Source organism: Poecilia formosa, unplaced genomic scaffold (assembly GCF_000485575.1).
Source record: "Poecilia formosa unplaced genomic scaffold, Poecilia_formosa-5.1.2 Scaffold43, whole genome shotgun sequence".
Classification (NCBI taxonomy): Eukaryota; Metazoa; Chordata; class Actinopteri; order Cyprinodontiformes; family Poeciliidae; genus Poecilia; species Poecilia formosa.
In genome coordinates this window covers 2120151-2139926 of record NW_006799982.1, presented here as the reverse complement: position 1 = coordinate 2139926, position 19776 = coordinate 2120151, and the positions used below count along the sequence as shown (strand labels likewise).

General features: G+C 38.7%; 1 protein-coding gene across 8 annotated transcripts in view; it reads left to right on the top strand.

Moving 5' to 3' along the window:
• The window catches only part of LOC103137782 (multiple PDZ domain protein), a 56607-nt gene that overhangs the window by 34749 nt on the left and 2082 nt on the right, over positions 1-19776 (top strand). For 2 of the 8 annotated variants that reach the window (XM_016671339.1, XM_016671340.1), the window contains exons 22-41: positions 1160-1357; positions 2049-2226; positions 3859-3969; positions 4214-4279; positions 4967-5038; positions 5511-5610; positions 7972-8180; positions 8690-8781; positions 8892-9009; positions 9110-9202; positions 12027-12101; positions 12203-12547; positions 12776-12859; positions 13630-13823; positions 15635-15782; positions 15902-15973; positions 16582-16726; positions 16862-16893; positions 17075-17197; positions 17812-17916. In XM_016671339.1, coding sequence (XP_016526825.1) covers positions 1160-1357; positions 2049-2226; positions 3859-3969; positions 4214-4279; positions 4967-5038; positions 5511-5610; positions 7972-8180; positions 8690-8781; positions 8892-9009; positions 9110-9202; positions 12027-12101; positions 12203-12547; positions 12776-12859; positions 13630-13823; positions 15635-15782; positions 15902-15973; positions 16582-16726; positions 16862-16893; positions 17075-17197; positions 17812-17916 — 2560 coding nt within the window. The remainder of the gene's footprint in view (positions 1-1159; positions 1358-2048; positions 2227-3858; positions 3970-4213; positions 4280-4966; positions 5039-5510; positions 5611-7971; positions 8181-8689; positions 8782-8891; positions 9010-9109; positions 9203-12026; positions 12102-12202; positions 12548-12775; positions 12860-13629; positions 13824-15634; positions 15783-15901; positions 15974-16581; positions 16727-16861; positions 16894-17074; positions 17198-17811; positions 17917-19776) is intronic. The other 6 variants (XM_016671345.1, XM_016671342.1, XM_016671343.1 and 3 more) reach the window with 6 other exon arrangements.

Here is a 19776-nt window from a genome sequence, read left to right as displayed (position 1 = left end):
TTATTGTTATTATTAACAGTGCTACTAGATGTGTAAGTTTGGAGGATGAGACACTTATAGAGAGACAGAGAGATGTAAAAGTAAGGAAAATTGCTGGACTGCTTATTTCCTTGTCATATCAGTGATTTGGCAGTAATTGCTTTATTGTTGGAAAGCCTGTTTTTGTGCATTTCAAAGGTACGACATTTGATTAGGAAGTTATTTGCATTTGTGGGTTGAGCAGTACAGTTGAGCATTTGGGTTACCCATGGAGATGGACCTCACATTTTTGAAAACTTTGAGCTGAACAATTTTGTTTTTCACTTGACAAATTTGAAATTAATGTAACTCACCCTTATGCTGTTTATTGGTTCTCTACACCATGTTTTGCGATTTTCGTCATCTAATGGTTCTAGAGCCTATTCCAAATAACTGCCGAAACTTTGTTTGACGTTGTCCTCTCTGTATAGATCAGTCAAACCAACTGAATGTTGTAAGAGCCATACTCACAGATTCTGTCAACATGTGAGGGACCAGAAGCTCATAAAAGCAAACTGGGTGATTTGATATTTGAAGAGAGGATTTAACCAGTTTTGCAGCTGGTCATGTTGTTCCCTTCTGCATTGAGTGAGTCCAGAATACAGCTACATTTAAGATGTGATGCTCTTTATTGGTTGCTGAAATATCTCTATTTTTTTCACTTCTTTAAGCTCTCTTTTGGAATAAAGTGGATTACTTAATGCTGTTTTAAAATGCTAAAAATGTAAGATTTAAACCACTAACTGATTTCATAACTTGACATTGAAATGGCTTGTTTGTACCTCCTAATATTTTGAGCTTTTTGTAGTCTTGCCCAAAGCTGCTCAGCTCACAAAATTGGGGAGACAGCTAATAATTATAGAATTGACAGAGGTAATGGTTGTTGGACATCACATTGTCTGTAAATTCTCAAAATTACTGTTTAAAACCTATTGACATATAATTTGGAGCACACAGTTGACATTTAATTTGGATGACACATAACATCATTTTTAAAATGCTATTTTTTTTCCCCACATTTTTTTGACACATAGCATCATTTTTAAAATGCTATTTTTTTCCCCAAAGCATTTAAATGATTTGCAATCAGTTTCACTCTGTTTTTTTTTTCCCCTCTGTGTGTCTTTTCTCCTACCACCAGCTGGCAGATTCCAAAATCCCTCCAAAGACCTCCAAATAGCAAAGTGAAGGAAACGGATGCAAAGGAGAGAGCAGACGAAACAAACGAAGGTGTAAAAGTAAAAAACCCACAAGTGAAAATAAAGGTTGATGGTAAAGAAGGGGTTTATAATGAAGAGGTCTGCTCCCATGCAGCCTGGTCTTGGGATCAGCCTAAAAGGTCAGTAATTCCCTGTGTTCAGCTTCACTTGTCTGATGCTTTTAAACCAATTCCCANACATGGGCCCTAATTGGACAAAACCCATGTGGGCCACCACCATATAGGGCCCATGCAGGGCCCATGTGGGCTCTGGCCCTACATGGGCAAACCCATGTGGGGCCATCTTGGAACCCGCGGACAAACCCATATGGGACCCATATAGTCTGCCCTCCTTGTCCCCACATGGGGCCCACCTAGGCATGCTGGCTGGGATCTTTTCTTGAGATTTGGAGAAAGTAACTGCTTTACCATCTTCTGTTTATTGTGTTTGTGCCACTTGGATAAATCACGTAATATACGCGGTGCACACACACACACACACACAAACACACACACACACACACACACACACACACACACACACACCAAATTATCGTTCATGTGGCTTCCTGTGAGAAACAATATGTTTTTGTTTTGACTTAATCTTTGGAATATAATCCCCAGTGGTAAGCAGAGAATACAGGGAAACGGAATGTTTGCAAAAATAATATAAAAAAAAATAATAATAAGAGTATACAAATCGGATTAATTCTATTGCTTTTTCTTTTTTTGTTTTTTTTGGGGTTTTTTTGCAGCGGTGTGTTGAGCACACCTCTAGTTTTTAGAGGGATAATGAGCTGTTCAGTATCTGCCTCCTTCCTCTGTGTAACAGTGTGCAGCTGACTCGAGCACCGAGCCAATCGCTGGGTATCAGCATTATGGGAGGCAGAGGCATGGGCCGCAGACTGAGCAGTGGAGAGATGATGAGGGGTGTCTTCATCAAGCACATCAGCCCCGACAGCCCTGCAGCACTTAATGGCACCCTTAGAGTTGGGGACAGGATACTGGAGGTTTGTGTGCATGCGTGTGTGTGTGTGTGTGTGTCCTTGAAGGTTACACATTTAGAAGTCAAGGAGTGGTTGTAATAAAGTAACTACATAGCACAATATTTAAAAAAATGAAACAATTGGAAGTGAGACTAAATGGATGGAGGAAGGCACCCAAGGTAAAATTGAGGGGGGAGTCAAACATCTGACTGGAGTGCGGTAATTAAAATCATTCTAAATTTATATCTTATATATCAACCATCACTGTGGGAATAAAATATGACCTCTTTAAATGAGTCAAGATGTGGTTTGTAAAACTGTTAGTTTCAGAAATGTCCTTGTTGACGAGTATGATCCAAGAACGGCGATGCGTGTCCGAGTTAACAGAGCGGCTACTGTAACTTGGATAACATTTTTTTTTTCTTTCTATACAACTGGATGGCTGCAGAATGCACATGTTCAGCCTTGAGGCAAAGAGGTGATAACAGCAGAAGACCATGTCAGGTTCCACTCGCATCAGCTGAATAAAACAGACACAAACATCTGAGGCAGCTGTGAGCACGGACTCAACAACAACATTTATTTTTCTTGTCGAGTATCGTAAAGTAAAACAAAAGCATTTTGCATTTAGGAACAGAGTACACAACTTATCCCTGAATATATGGATGTGAGTTCTCATGGTTACCCAAAGCTCTATGATTGGTTGTTCAGCTCCTATCTGAAGAAACCACTTTGGAAGTGAAATCCTCTTCTGAGCTCGAGTCAGTGGATTTAACTCACAACTTGTCAGAACATTTTCTTACCAGTCCCAGGAGAAGAGTTTATCCATTTCCACAAGCATGGTTGTGTCAAATGTTCTTTTTCTCAATATCGAGCACTTGTCTTTTTACTGATGTGGAAAGGACTAGATATTTACCTGTTTGTAAATTAAAATCTGGTCTGCACCATTACTGGGAATACCTACCCCACAAGGAGGAGGGGGGGCCGTAGAAGTAGAGGTGATCCCTCGGAAGAAGTTGGGACTATTACGTCAGTCTGGTTCATGTCTGCTGTTTCTTACCAGCACCTGTGACAGAACGCCCCACTGCCCACCCTGTGAAGTGTGGGCTTATTCTATCATTTCCACCAGTCATTCACATCCCTGTTTTATAACGTCTCACATAAAACACAAGTGGCTTTCACAACCAGGAAGCACAGTCCATTTCTACAGGCATGTCCAGAACTTCACATAAACACACGTAATAACTCCAGAATGTTGGGTAGATGTAAAACACACACACACACACACACACACACACACACACACACAAAAGTAACACTTATTAGGCCAAACTCTGCAGTTGGACTATTTAAGATGTCTGGAGTTGACAAGATCTACAGAAGGAGTGGAACATGTGGTCAACTGATGAAGAGCAAATTCTTTGAATAGCTGAACTATGGATGTCAAATTGATGATTTTGAACTCTTTGGAGTTATTTTATTATACCTGTGTGTTCACCGGTCCAGTTAACAAGTGAACTTCCTCAGCAAATCAGGAATTTCTTCAGCAACACGCATAGTATTTCTGTTTTTTTTTTTTTTTTTTGTTTGTTTGTTTGTTTGTTTTTTTCTAATCAAATGATAATCTAGCTTGGATGTTTTTTTTTCTTGGCCAAGGTGAGTGGCGTGGACCTGAGAGATGCCAGCCATGAGCAGGCAGTAGAAGCCATCCGCAGGGCAGGTGACACTGTGCAGCTTCTGGTTCAGTCCGGTCTGGACAGAACCCAGGTACAGCCGCTCCGAAACATTTAACCTTGACACAAGCACTACACACATTGTGCAGTGTATGTTACACTGGTACGCTCCAACAAACTTGCATCAATATTTGAAACCTGAAATCATGACGGCTGCTTGACAGATAACATATTAAATAAAGGTATCTTTTACTGATAATGTAATCAAAATTGTATTCATGTCTCGTAGTCATATAGGTTTCCATCCGCCCACTCTGCATCTTGTATTTCTCTTACAGTCTCCCAATCCCATCAATCATGAAAGACTATCTCCTACACCGCTGTGCGACTCACACAACAACAAGGTAAGGCAGGTTCGCTGCCTAGGTGAACTGTCACACTGTGATTTTTTGGCTTTGAATGTATACTTAGGTGGAAAGTTTGATTCTTTCTTCAGCTTCTGTCGATCAGGTTTATTTGCTTCCGAGTTCGAATCAGAGTTCTTTGATTTTGAGAGCCAGTCCGATACTTCAAAAATGCACTGAAGAAAAATGAGGAAGCGCGAGGAAGCAGAACCAGGACGCCCCTTCATTTTTATTTCATCCACCTTATAATAATTATAATAATGTAATAACAATATCATTAAGTTCTCGGATGTTTCCATAGACTTTCCAAGCCAAGAAATATGACAAGAGCTGTAGGTATTAGGGAACGACATACCTTTCCAATCATGCTTTGACATAAAGCGCCATCATAGGCTGATTAAATTACGCTTCTAAACATAAACCAAACACTGCCCTGCAGAGGTAAAGAGCAGGTACTGCAGTAAATATTGAAACTCCGAACAAAACTCACCTGCTTAAAGTGAATGTCAGCCCCCACACTGTAGCAGATTCAGCAGTTTATTGAGTGACACGCACTGCATTTTATATAAAGAGTGATGAGTCATTAACACCTACGCAGAATTTTCCAAAATGTTTTTTTTTTTTTTTAGTGTGCGATTTGTGCAGCAATGCGTAGAGCTGTATCTGTGTTTCCTCCCATGATCTTAGGAGGCAGAGACTCTCAGCAGTCTGTTCCTCAGTCTTTCCCCTGCGAACCCCTTCACCCCCACCCCCTTTAAGGTTGGTGCATCGTTTAGTGTGAGTGTGCATGCGTGACTTTTACTGCAACATCTCAAAAGAAGCCTTGCGTTTGCATCAAACTAACTTGCAAGAAAGTAATTAATGTGCACATGTGTAAAGAGAACCCCTATGGTTCAAAGTCCCTTGCAGCTACCTTGTTTGCTAAAAAGTCTTTATTTTTTTGCTTTGATGCAGATGCTTAACTCTAAATAGACAGCACACTCTTTTGAAGTTATCTTCCCATGTACTTGTGCATCTGCTACAAATAATGCATGATTCTTCTGGCCATCTTTCATGTTATTTATAGCTGGCATTAAAAACTTTGTTCATTAATTCATCTTGTTCACCAGCGTTTCCCTCTGCTTCATCAAGCACACGGAACAAGCCTCAGGGGTCATTCAGCTCATGCCTGAAGGGCCCCTGAGGCATCTCAAACTCTGCCTTTTCAATAATGCAAAAACTTCTCCCCAAGGCCCCATCGCCGACATCCGATAGAATGGATCGGCGAAGCCCCGTAAATGTCACAACAGCAGCCGATGCGGCAGCCGAGGACGGAGACGACACCGGCAGGAGTAAGTGTGCATCATAAAGACGTCATGCAGACATAAATAGGCCCGCTGCCCAAAAGCCTGGGGGAGTACCGCCACCCTCTCAAAGCTCCAGAGAGAACGAGCACATGCTGATATCGAACCTCGAAAACTACTCCCACTCCTCAAACTTTTTATTGCATGGCCACACTTGGGATTTGATACAGCAATGCAAAGTATGGCATACTGAAGTGACAAGAAAATTATAAATAGCTCAAATTTCTTTATTTTTTATTCTTTTTTTATTTTTACTAGTTTAAATCTGACGGATGTAGTGTATATCTGTATTCATCCCTAAATAAAATAGCTTCTCCAAACCCCTAAATAGTAAATATAGTATACTAGTGAGTGATTTATTTTCTTTTTTTTCTCTTTTTTTTGGTATTAGTGACATTTTTGACTAATATCGATGTATTAGTCAAAAATGGGCAGAGAGAGAGAGAGAGAGAGAAAGGGAAGTGACATGAAGCTACAATCCAGGGTCAGGAATCGAATCCCAGAGACGGCACCAAGGACTAACAGCTTCTGTATACAGGATGCCCTCTCAACCTCCTCTCCTCAACTAGTGTGTAATTTAATTTTAGCAAAAATCTCTGAAAACCTTGGAGGTTTATTAGAGAACATGAGGGATCAAAGATCATCATGAAGACCAAAGGACTGTGGAGGACCAAAACTGACATAATTAAAAACAAAAGCAGAAATCTATATTTTTTTGTTTTTCCTTTTCCTTACACAAGGACACAGAAGAGAAGTCAGAGGTTACGTTTTAAAGTCAATTGAAGTAAAAACTTCAAATTATTTGCAAAACAGAATCTCACAAAGCAATACCCTGTCATTATTGTATTATCATTCAAAAAAAATAATTATCATCATTAGAATTGTGGTTTAATGTGAAAATGATGAAATTTAATTCTTAATGTGAGCAAGCTCCAAAAAGTGAAAAAAATTTGGGATTGTTATTTTGTTGGCTTGACTATAGTGTTTCCTGTCAATTCTCTAAAGGCATAAATTAATATTAACATATTTGTTAATATGATTGGATGGAAATATTTTTGCCTTTTTTAAAGTCTCCCTGTTACATAAACTTTTCAACTGAAGTCGCCTCTCTGATATTGAGATAAGTTATATTCTTAGACCAGTGTATGGTGCTCTCTATTTCCAGATAACGTTTTTATCACTTTTGTCTTATTATAATACAACATATACACAAAAACTGACTTGATATGATTTTGAGTCCATGTCATCTAACTCTACTGCAAACCCACTAAGACATAAATAACTCTGGAGGAGATTGCACTTGTGATGCTCACAGACAATGAATTTACTCCGTTTAGACATGGACATATTTTTCTGACATTTACACGGGAGACCAGCTGGCTAGAGCAGTGATCTGGCCGATTACTCTTTTGTTCCTTTGGTGGAAATGAATGTTATGACCTGGAGCTATCTTAGTGGCCACCTTGATCCTTTCCTTAAATAAAGGTTATAATTCTGGCTACAGGCAGCATTCAGAAGGCGCATAATTCATGGAGCTGTCTTCAGTGACGGAATATGACACAGTTTTGTTTCCTCTATCCTCTTTTTGCACCTGCTTCAAAAACAGAAATAGCAGGAAGGCATTCTCGCATACAAACCTCAGTGCCAGTCATATTTTTTGGCACCCCTTGGAAAATGTGTAAGAAGTCATAAAATAACACCGACATGTTTAGAAAAATCCTGTCTTTAATTTCAAGCACATGTATTCGGCGAAGAAGTAATTTTTTTTTTGTTTTTATAAAATTGCTGATGCCACTCATTATGGAACCCTGGCAGTCAATACTCATCACAGCTCTCTTTTTGTCAGTAACACAAGACCTCGTTTTTTCCCCCATAAAATTTCAAAAAGCTGGATTATGCAGACGCCAGCGGGTAACTTTAAGGTAACTTAAAATATTAATTTGAACATGTGTTTATAAGCGAGAGCATGTACGTGCATTAAAATGTTCGCTAACAGCCACAAGTTACAACTCATGCACATATAGACATGTATCCACTGGTATATCGTCATGGAAGTTCATATTCACACACACACACATGCACACACAGCACAATTATATTATATATGTGCAGCGAACAGAAACCCTGACATTGTCCTCCCAGTCCACAACAAGAAATATCCCTTCCAGGCAAACTGCAGCAACACACACACACACGCGCGCACGCACACACACTGTCCTCAAGGCTGGATTGCTTCTCCACATGTCTCCAAGTGTCAGTCATTAGATGTAGTCGGCCACACTTTTTGGCTGAGCCATTATATTCTCCTCCTAACAACCCTCCTGTTTGTTAACACTCCCTCCCTGCTAGAGAAGATGCTCCAGCGCTATGGCAGCCTGTCAGGAAGGCTCCACATGATTGAGCTGGAGAAGGACCCTGCAGCTCACGGTTTGGGAATTAGACTCGCAGGCAACGAGGAGGGCTCCAGGGCACGAATGAGTGTCTGCGTGGAAGGAATAGACCCGAACGGGCCTGCTGGCTTGGATGGGAGAATACATGTTGGGGACGAGCTGCTGGAGGTAAGTAAGGTCAATAGAAATGGGGAACAAATTTGGCTGAGATGAACAAACGGCCGAAATCTTAGAAAAGAGTACTGTTATCACAAAAAAAAAAAGAACTGTAACAGGAGTGAAGGAAACGCAATTTGAGTTTGAGACATAAATTTGATATTAACTTTCTCCTGTAAGCGATGGATGAACACACAAAAAAACATCCATTTCAAACTTTGGAAAACCTTTTCTGTCCAATTAAAGCTAAACACTATTTTCAGCTGGTCTGTCATATAAAATCCCAATAAGCTATAAGCTTAAGTTCTTGGTTGCAGAGTGACATTAAATGTTCAGGGGGTATGGACAATTTTTTTCTAGACACTTTAATTAATTTTATGCTTTCAATAATTATTATTGCACATAAAATCAAAGGGCATTTTGAAAAGGCATATGCAGAGTTAGTCAAAGAAAACACAAAAAACAACTAACTCAAGGGTTGTTTCTTTCTTTTTTTATCTTTATTTTTTTTTCCCCCCCAGATAAATGGCCAGATCTTGTACGGTCGGAGTCATCAAAATGCCACCACCATTATCAACAACGCCCCCTCTAAAGTCAAGATCATTCTCATCCGGTAAATAACCTGTTATGTGCATTTACACACCTGCTATTTCTGACAACAACAAAAAAAAATAAATAAATAAAATCACGTTTTGATGAGTTAGATTACTTTCATTTTAACAGAAATAAAGCAGGACAAATGCTGAAGAGAATCAGGAGGGAGGACGGGGACACAGTGGACTCTAAGACGGACGCTGCAGAGGGTGAACCACATGGCATCGAGCATATCGTCCTACCCCAGGTACAATACCTTTCCCCTTCATGGATGCATCTGGCTTTAATTTTTCTCAGCTTTAAACACTACATTTAAATATAAGGATTTTTTTTTTTTTTTTGTCCAGGATCATGTAGGTCTGGGCCTTTGCTTCGGTGAGGACTATTCCAAAGCAGGAGTGGTTGTCAGGTCCCTGATCCAGCACGGCACTGCCAGTAAGGTGCGTCTTGAATAAAAGTACTGCTACCAAATAAATAAAAGTGTTACCACCTCAGAGATCGAATATCCCAATTTTGCTCAACACTATTTTTTTCCCCCAGTCAGTTTATACTAATATAACACTATGATGAGTAAATGTACTTATTTTTTGACCTATTGTCATAATTATCTATCATTTGGCCTTTAAAAGAGGCCAAATGATTCATACATAGTATTATTAAAACAAATGTTATACTTTTAAGTTTCTATATTGTAATACAAGAACAAGTTATGCCTAATGGATATCTAAGACAGCCACATCTCTCAAATAAGGCAGTAGTTTCCCAGGAAAGTAGCTTGATACCTGAAGGCTCTACTTCCTATTCTACTCAGTCACTCCAGGATTCAAAAATAACCCTGCTGTCTGAGAGTGAAACACTCTGCTGGATGTTGGTCAGAAAAGAGCTTTACCTATAAGGCGGAGGATTTCAAATACCATTCAGGGCTTTCAGGGAGTCACGGAGTAGAAAACGACTGGCATGCATCAGAAAACTGCGTCCGTTCACAACTGTAATATATTTATAAAAAACAGACCGGTGTCTTAATATACAGAAAAGCAAATTGCCTCAGTTTTTTCATCTCTTACTTTTACAATTACACCCCTAATTATGCAGCAGAAAAACAATGTCATTTCCTGTTTTTCCTAAAAATGTGTAATTTTCTGGGATTGTTGTCAAACTACACTCACTGTGCACCCTAAAACATTGGGTCACTGCTTCAAATAATTGATTTCAGCTGTTTTAACTAACCACTTCTGTGGACATAGGTGAATAATATCCAGCACCTTGTCATGCAGATTGCTTCACAAGTGTTCATCTCTCTATAAAAAAAAAAAAGTGGAAGTGAATGGAAATGACAGCAACTCTCCCACAAAAGTGGTAAAGCCATGCAAAATCACACAGCAGATTCTCCAAATGTGTGTTGCCTTCAGAGTAACTCAAGAACAGTCTGCAAAGAGGCCTGTAGGATGGGTTTCTGCTGCTTCCAAGCTGTCCATAACAAAGTACAATGTGTCCGATTCGCTGGTGTAAAGCTCTGGAGTCTGGAGCTTTTGGGCATGTGATCTCTGGCGTGACTAGTCGTGCCTGTCTTTCTGGTAATCCGGTGGACAAGGCTGGATTTGACAGATTAGCGAACACACACATCATGAAGCAAGAAGGGAGCCCTCCCTTGTTTGATGAATACCACGTAGGAGACGCATCGAACATGTAGAAGAAGTTCTGCAAGTGTGCCTGATTGTGCCATGAAATGAGGGAGTAAATTTAGACAAATACAGAAATTTGACCCAACATGTTGCTTCTAACACCCTCCAGCATGCAATTTGCCTGCAAGAATAAAAAAAAAAATGCAATTCACTGATGTGTCTGTATACTGAAAATGTGACCCTTTAATGTAATGGCTCCTGTGTTCATAGGATAGGTAACTATGAATAAACCCTACATTGGCCATCAGTTGCTTGGAACCCAATCCCTGGTGAAAATGTTGTGGCCTTTTTTTGTCTGTTTCTGCAGTCTCAGCTATACGCTGATTTAATTACCCTAATAAAAGTTTATGGTACAGTTTGGTTGAAAAATAGTCACTGCATTGCTATTTCAATAAATTGCGGGGGACGTTTATTGGAAGAAAATGTGGCATGCAAACCTACATGTGTTTGCATGCCACTGCTGTCTGAGCAGTCTCTCCCTGAATAGTGCAATGTTACGCAATATTATGCAAAGTTATGCGCTTCATTTTATTTGATTTACAGTACGCAAATTATTTTTAAAAACCCAGTTAGATTCAGATTAGGTTCCTCTACCTTTTTTCTTGCTTTCCTTCTTTCTACCTGAAAAAACCTTATTGCGATGAAAGCAACGTTTACATGTAGTAAGTCAAAGTGCCACAGTCGTATTTGTAAGACTTACAAATCAGACTGCGACACATTTTTGTCCCAGTGGAAGTTGGGACAAAAACTTTTGCAATTATTCATATAAATTATTTTTGGCTTGTTTTTCCTACTTTAAAAATGTGTAAAGAGTCTCAGGCTCTTTATACATTTGGTAGAGATGCTCCAAAAGACTTGCAGCTGCAACTGGGACACAAAATGCCAAGTATTGACTAAGGGAAGCTAAGAGCAAATCAATGTCAGGTTTTACAAATTTGCATTTTAATAACATCTTTAGTGCCCATGTGTTACTTTCCTCTCTGGTTCACAAATGTGTACTTTGTGTTTTTCTATCACTTAAAATATCAATAAAGCACATTTCATTGTGTGTGGTTGCAAATAACCACAAGTGGAAACCTGTGGTTATTTGCAAAGTGTATAAATAGTGTATAAATATTTTTGTCTTTATATATATATATAATTTCTTTTAGTTCTTACCTTGTTCATTTCTTTAATGAGTTCCCAGAGTTCTTTCAAAACACAGGTTGCACATCATTTCATCATGCTTTATAATTTATCAAGCCTCTCTAATTTGACGTGCAATTACTCATTAATCAAAATAAAGAGCTGCAGATAAGCAGCTCATTAAAGTATAATACATGTAATTGCAGCTTCTGATATCATTTTTGCGGTCTGTCTGCATTTGTGGAAATGTTTGCTTCCGATTAAACTCCAAATGGTCGTTGCAGTTTTTTAATGGCATGTCATCATGTGTTTAAAAGCTTTCATGTATTGCCCCAGGCAATTATGCTGATACTTGTCCACAGGGGGTGTTTGATTTTTAATCTCTTTAATATCTTTTGCACACATTCTGACTTACATTCTGCCTATTGTACATTTTCTTCCGTGCTGCCATATGTAGGACGGCAGGATAAAGGCTGGAGACCGAGTCGTGGCAGTGGGGGGTGAACCTATAGCCGGACTGTCAGTAGAAGAGGTTCAGAAACACACACACTCAAACAGATTCTGCCACGTACGCGCTCTCCAAGGTCAAGTTGATTTAATGATTTATGACTTGCCTGTCCTCTTTGTATTCAGGTGTCCAGTTTGATTCTCAAAGATCCGGTCACTGTCAAGCTCTCCATCAGCCGATCCAAGACTCTCCCTTTCTCCTCTTCTCAGTCTCTCCCTTCAGCACTTTCCCATCACCCCCACCTTCCCGCTGTTTCATCTGAACCCCGTCGAGTCTCTCAGTCTTCTTCTATGTCCCTCGGCACAGAGCAAACCTCTCCAGCAGAGTGCTCTCATTGGCCACCCTCAAGTCCTTCAACTTCTGACCCCCGGAGCTGCCCGGTCTTAGCTGGGAGGGAAACCACCATAGAAATTTGCAAAGAAAGCTTAGGCCTGGGCCTCAGCATCGTAGGAGGATGTGACACCCTTCTGGTGAGAAAAGCCAAGCAGTGTCTAAAAATATACATTTAAGTAATTTTGCTGTTAAGGTTTTATAATTATGTTGCAAAATTTAGAAGGGAGTGCTGTGTAATCAAATTTCTATCCATTCTTGATTAAAGTCAGTAATAAAGACTTGCAGCAGCCAGTTAGACTGTCTGATTGTCCACATATTTTGGTCTTTTCTGTAATAATGAGGGAAGTTTTTCATTTTTGCACCAGGGGGCAGTAATAATCCATGAAGTGAATGATGGCGGCGCAGCACAGAGAGATGGAAGGCTGCAGGCTGGAGACCAAATATTAGAGGTGTGACAGAACCATGCATGCAAACACATAAGACTCCACTGGCTTCTGTTGCATTTTCACAATCTATATCATTAAAGTGATAGACCGATACACAATAATGTCCAACATAGAAGGATAATACACTGTTTTCAAATATTTTTTAACAAAAGAAATCTGAAATGTGTGGCGTACATATGAATTCAGCCCCTGAACAAAGTGCAGACCAGTTACCCCTCAGGAATGACCAAATTAGACAACAGAGACAATTCAGTTTGAATCCAGATCTAATGCCATTCATGCCCTAGAGTGGCCCAGTCAAAGTCCAGGCCTACATGCAATTGAGAATTTCTGGCAAAAACGGAAAATGGATATATATACAGATACTCTCCATTCTAACTGAGATTGAGATATTTTGCAAAAAAAAAAAAAAAAAAAGTCCAAAAGTTTCAGTCTCTGGATGTAGAAGTTTAGAAGAGTCATTCCCTCAAAAGATTTGCAACTGCAATTGTAGCAAAAACTGGTTCCTCAATTATTGACTCATGGGGACTGATAACACATTGAGGAATTCATGGATTTTTATGTATGAAAACATTCAGAGTCATATTTATAATGTCTCTTTCAACACAAAGCTATGCACTACTTTGTGTTGGTCTGTCACTTAAAATCCCAATAAACAAACATTTACCTTTGTGGTTGTAACATAACAAAATGTAAAAAACAATAATAATAATAATAATAATAATAAAAATGCATTGTGCATTAATGCCTTTTCATTGGCTTTACCTCTTCAGGTGAATAACATAGACCTGCGGCAGGCCACGCATGACGAGGCGATTGCAGTCCTGCGGCTCACCACCCAACGAGTTCGGCTGCGTGTCTTCAGGCACCAGGAGGCCTACCGGGAGGAAGACCTGTGGGACATCTTTAGTCTGGAACTCACACCTCGTCCAGAGGAAGGCCTGGGGTTCACCACCGTGGGGAAGAGGTAAAGAGTAAAGCTGTTGCTCCGCCAGTGGCGTGGATAAGTGATGAGTTTGGACTAAACCTTTGGCCATTTGGTGTGACCTACGAATGGTTTGTTAAATAAAATTGCAAATGCAAATGCGGCTGCTTAGTGCAGATTGTGTATTTATTTATTTGACTTTTACTCATGCATAATCTTTTAGCGTTTATTATGCAAATTAGAGAAATTAGATCTTGGTAGTATTCAGGGACAGTGATAAAACAAATGTCTTCCAAAAAAACATTTGGGTTAAAAACATTTGGGTTAACTATTATCAACGGCATTCTTGCAATGATAAACAAAAAAAAAAAGTTCTGATGTCATACTTTCCTAAGCCTCTTTTGCAACCAATCTAATCCAGGAAAAGCATCAGTCATGCTCCTCTACAACTACATAGACCTGATAAGGTTTTGATGATTAAAGGAAGCTCTGAATTCAGTTTGCTGTTTTTCAGGATAAAAGTTTAGCGCCAGGTTGTAAAGGGAGACTGGATGCCGAATTGTCTATTTTCTTGGATTTATTCCAAGTAATGTTTAATGCATATGAGTGAAAAACATACAAAACATCATGAGCACTCTCTGATAGGTGATGCATTCTGTCACCTATCAGGTATGCAAATAATAACTCTCCCAGTATGAATTTATGGTGTCCTGCAAATGGAGGCTAGTAATGACTTTAACATCCAATGTATCTATTAATCAATTTTACACATAGCATTGGTGCTAAACCCTCTTGTCAAAAATAAAAATGAAAGAAAAATAATAAGTGCACTGCTGTGATTTTGTGAAAGTTTTTTTCTTCGGTTGAAGTAGAAATTATTATTATTTTTATTTTTTTGCTAGTGGAAATGTTGTGGTGGAACCAGGATGCCAGAGTTGCTGCAAGGTGACTTTGTTTTGGCTGTAAAGTGCTGAAAATGCATGATAAGTTTGCAAAAACTTATAAAGCAAAAGACTTGCCAATAATCTGTCAGCGGGTCAGAGTGAAGGTTAATCAAATATTCCCCAAAGCCATTTTTTTTTTCCATCATTTTCCTGTGAGGGACACATCATCTGCAAAGCGAATCTCACAGTTTCAGTAAAGTAGGAACTGCTTTAGTTGCTTTTGCCAAATATTTAAAAATTGTTTGAAAAAACTGATTACAAGTTTTTATTATTTTATAAGATTTTTTTTTTTTTTTTACCCAAAAAACAGTTCCCAACAACTTACTTGACTGAACAGCTTTTATAAGGTGTGTTTCATCACACAACATTATAAAGTCTCTGTTATCTCTTTAACACCGTTCAGGATTAATAGGAGATTAAACTGATAGACTTAAATGTTAGATGACTTAAATCTTAAATGTTTTTTGCACATAAAGTCAAAGCGGCAAATGTATTTCTACCAGCAATAAGAGTTTGATATGTTTTAATTTCTCCCAAAAATGTAGGTTTATAGCCACACTGGTGCGTGGAGTGTTTACTCTTCCTATTAAGCAGCTTGAGACCTTTATGTCTAAAATCAAGATTAAAAACTAATTTTAGAGTTGCCTTTGACTGTTCTACCTACGTTACTAACAGAAACATAACTGACTTTTCTTTCCTTTCCTTACTTATGTCATTGTAATGTACTCAGCTGTGTGCTACTTAAATGTTAAAACTTTGTTACGACTTGTCAGATTTGGACAGAGTTCTTAATTCCTTAATTCTCCTTGTCTTGTTGTAGTGGGATAATCCTGCAAAAGTTTATGTGTTCTATAATCTTTCACAAGGTGGAATTTATTGACCTTTTTGACCTCCGTTTCCTCCAAACAGCGATGACACAGGCATCTTCGTGTCAGAAATCATCAGAGGAAGCGTTGCAGAATCAGACGGCAGCTTGCTACATGGTGACCAGATTCTGTCGATCAATGGGGAAGATGTTCGCGCCGCGTCACAGGAGCATGCGCAGAGACTTCTACAGGTCTCACTCAATAACCTGTCACAAAAACACAGCTACTGTTTTTCGGGTTTTTTTGTGTGTGTTACTAAGTTTTCTCGTCATCTAAATAAATTAAAAAAATCATTTTTACCTTGGTTTAGGAGTGCACTGGAGCAGTCCACCTAGAGGTAGCTCGTTTTAAAGCTGGGCTCCAGTATTCCCAGAGGAGTAAGGTAAACTGTTTTCCTCTTTTGACTGGTATGGAGGACCAGACCTGCCATAATTAAGGACAAATATTGAAAGAAAGAATAACTTGATTGTCAAAAAGAACAAAAATATTAAAAGTAATTTTAAATAGTTTTAGATGTACAAAATGTGGCACACATAATATGATGTTAATGTTTTTTTGATGTACCTCAGCGTTAATATTCCTACTTAATTGTTCTTAAATTTATTGTAATTACTATTGGCATTTTTTGTTTCTTGTTTCTGTTTCAGTCTTTGTCATTTTGTCCTTCCCTTTTTATTTAGGTTTTGTTATAGTCTTTGCATCTTAATATCATTCACTTTTGCACTATTTTATAACAATATGATTATCTTTAATTTGTCTTCTAAAAGAAAAAATAAGAAGGAAAAATAACAAAGAACACAATAGATAAGAGAAAAAAATAATGTAATGAATAAATATGAATCAAAAAACATTCATATCACCACAAAGGTAATTGTAACAGCTGAAAAAAATGTAATGTACTAATCCAGACTTCTTTTGCCCAGAATAATTTTTTTGTAGTATTGTTATAGTATACTGCACTATTTTAACAATATTATTTTGTGAATCTAGGAATATTTTCAGTTGTGTTTTATCCAGAGCGAAGCCTCTGACTGCTCCACTCTGACCAGCAAAAGTGGATGTGATTCATCTTTTTGCCACCAGAGGGAGACGGATAACAAAACACGGAGCTGCAGTAAGCGTTTTATTTATTCAGGTCAAAAAAAAAAAAAGAACATGTGCATATACACTTTACAGTTTTCAATTGAAAACCATCCAGTTAAACTTGTTTGCTCTAAACCTCTACATTTTGTTATGTTTTTTTTTTTTTTGTTCTCTTAAATGCTTCAAGAAGCTGAGCTCAGAAAAGTAACAATAGAGAAGGTAAGGGGCTTCAAAATAAAAAAAGGAATACTTTTTTTTTCTGTAATTAGGAAAATCAAATTTCATCTGTTCCAAAAGGTCCAATTTAAAAGTTACAATGTATTATTTATATCACAAGACTTTGAGTTTACTCATGTATTAAAGCAACAACACCTTGTCTTTATGTTTGATATCACCACAGGGTCCAGGTGACACCCTGGGAATCAGTTTAGCTGGAGGAGTAAGTAGTCCCCATGGCAACGCACCTCTTTTCATTGCTTCTATGGATACCGATGGACTGGCCGCCAAAACATGGAAATTAGAGGTGAGCAATGCCTGTGTGTTTTTATTTGTCTTATTAGCCACCGTGTACGCTGACAAGGTGGCTGATTATTGGACTCTACTGAATATATCTTATCAATCATTTTGACCTAAAATTTCATCCATCCATCGATAAATGTGTCATCAATGACCATAAACCAGTTTGTTTTCCTTTCTCTCCACCTACTTTCTGCTCCATCCACCCATCAGTCCATCTGTTTGTCCATCCACCCTTTCATCCATCTTTTCAAGTCCTTATCCATCCATCAATACATTAAGTCTTTCCATCAAATTGTCCATCCATCCATCCATCCATCCATCCATCCATGCAGCCATCCACTATAGAGAAAAATTACCAGTGTCAAAACTGTAGTGAAGTTTTGTGTTTACATTTTAAAAATAGGGGAAAATTTGACAGAATAATATGGAAATGGGAATGTGGATAAATATGAAATTTTGAAAGGAGAAATGTGAAGGAACCCTGAGACCATTAAGAGCCTTAAAGCCTTAAAAAAAAGTTTCAGCTAAGTTGCTTTAGTTTCGATTTAAATATCTCAGCATATGGAAAAGTTGTAGTGTGTGTGTGTGTGTGTGTGTGTGTGTGTGTGTGTACCCCAGACAGGAGACAGGATCCTCAGCATCAACGATGTGTCCACGGAGGGAATGACTCATGACCATGCTGAAGCCCTGCTCAAAAACGCCACCGGAACCATCAGTCTGCAGGTACTGTCACACTTAGACATATAGTAGTCAATGGATAATGACCAGCTGAATAATGGCAGAATCCCTCCAACGTCAGCAAGATTTTTCCTCTGCACTGTCAGAGACGGGCAGGAATACCTCACACTTTAGGTCACTTTTACTTCCAGAAAAGTCAACCAAGACATTACTGTGCCTCTCTAAAAAAGTATTTAATTAAAGAGAGAGCTCATAGTTTGCAGCAGGTCTTTGAATAGATTCGTGACATCAGTAGCACTATCAAATTGTTGTCATACATTGGTTTTTGATGGAGTTTTTTTTTTTTTTTACTGTAAAGGAACCAAACTGTGTTAGCTGGTGCACAAACAATTGGGTTAATTATTGTTATCCAGATTTAATCAGATGGAAATCCTGAATAATAAATAAAAAAATTACCAACCAAGATATTCAGGCTAATAACTGATAACTGTGCCTCATAATTTTTCACTTGAGATCAAAATGTACCAATCGAATGGCAGTGAATACTTTGTAGAGCCCCCTTCTGCAGGAAATACAATTCTTTTAGGATATGTCTTTATGAGATCCAAATATCTGTTGGTCAGAGAACATCTATGAGCAGCCATGTTTTGGGTCATGTGACAGATTATATGCTAACCTTAAGTCCATGTTTGGCCTGGTAATAAGCATTATAGCACATGAATATTCTTGGATTTCTTTTAAGTCACTTATTGAAGCATCAATTACGGACATAACAATCTGAGCAATCGGTAAATAAAAGTATGCTTTTTACGGCAAAGCATTAAATAGTGCAACTCCTGAGAAGTATTTTTAAAACTAAAATTGTGTAGCTCTAGCTGAGAATCATCTTACCAAAATCTAGATCCATCAAACTGCTTTAGAAAGAATTTGTCTCCAGTAGCCGGTTTTGTCCCCCAAAGTAAGCAAAGAAAAACATACCTCAACCTCAAGCTCAGCCTTGGGATTGCCGCTAACATAAGAAACCTTGAATTTTCTGGAATTAATGAGCGAACTGTGCATGTTTTTTACTTCTGTTAGGAGCCTCAGAGTCTGGACTTATAGTTGACAAAGCAACTCTGAGGTTCGGCTTGATGCTCAGACTGTGCCGATGTTTTGTCCTCAGCTGAACCAGAGCTGAGAAGCCACACTCACAGACAGGTGCTGAATGGTAGGAGGATTTTTACTGCTCTAATGTCAAGAGAAGGATACTCACTCATCACTGTAGCTTCAGAACTGAGAGAGGCTTACCTCTGCAAAGTTCAGTGTGCGGTCACATGATATTCCCTCTATCCGAGTCTTTCTTTTGCTTGGCAAAGAGACAATTTCCTTGTACAGCAAATAGTACTCCATATTGTCTATGTCGTATCTTGCTCCATTAATACATGTAAGCAAATGTGTTTTCTTTTTTGATGCGATGTGTACTATGACATGATATTATTGCCTCCTACAATAAGGAGTATGCATAGATGAGAACTCCATGGATTTTTTTTTAGGCCCCAAAGCCTAAGTCTGGGTTAGGAGCCGGCATCTCTGAAAGTTTTTATCAAAATCTTCAGCTTGTTTGTTTTGGCTTCATGTTTCTTCTTGTTCTCCGGATGAAAAGTGAATTTCCTCCCCAGTCTCAAAACGTCTTCAACCTCTATCAGGTTTCTGCCAGGATTGCCCTGTTTGTAGCTTCATCCATCTTACCTTCTGTTCTGAACAACTGAAGCAAAGTGTCCATCATGATGCCGCCAACACTGTGTTTCACAGTGGAAACGGTAGTGGAAGATTCATTTTCCACCACTATTAGTCTTTTCCATGTAGCTCAATTTTGGTTTCATGTAACCACAAGGCCTTCTTTACTCATGTCTGGTGAGATATAGT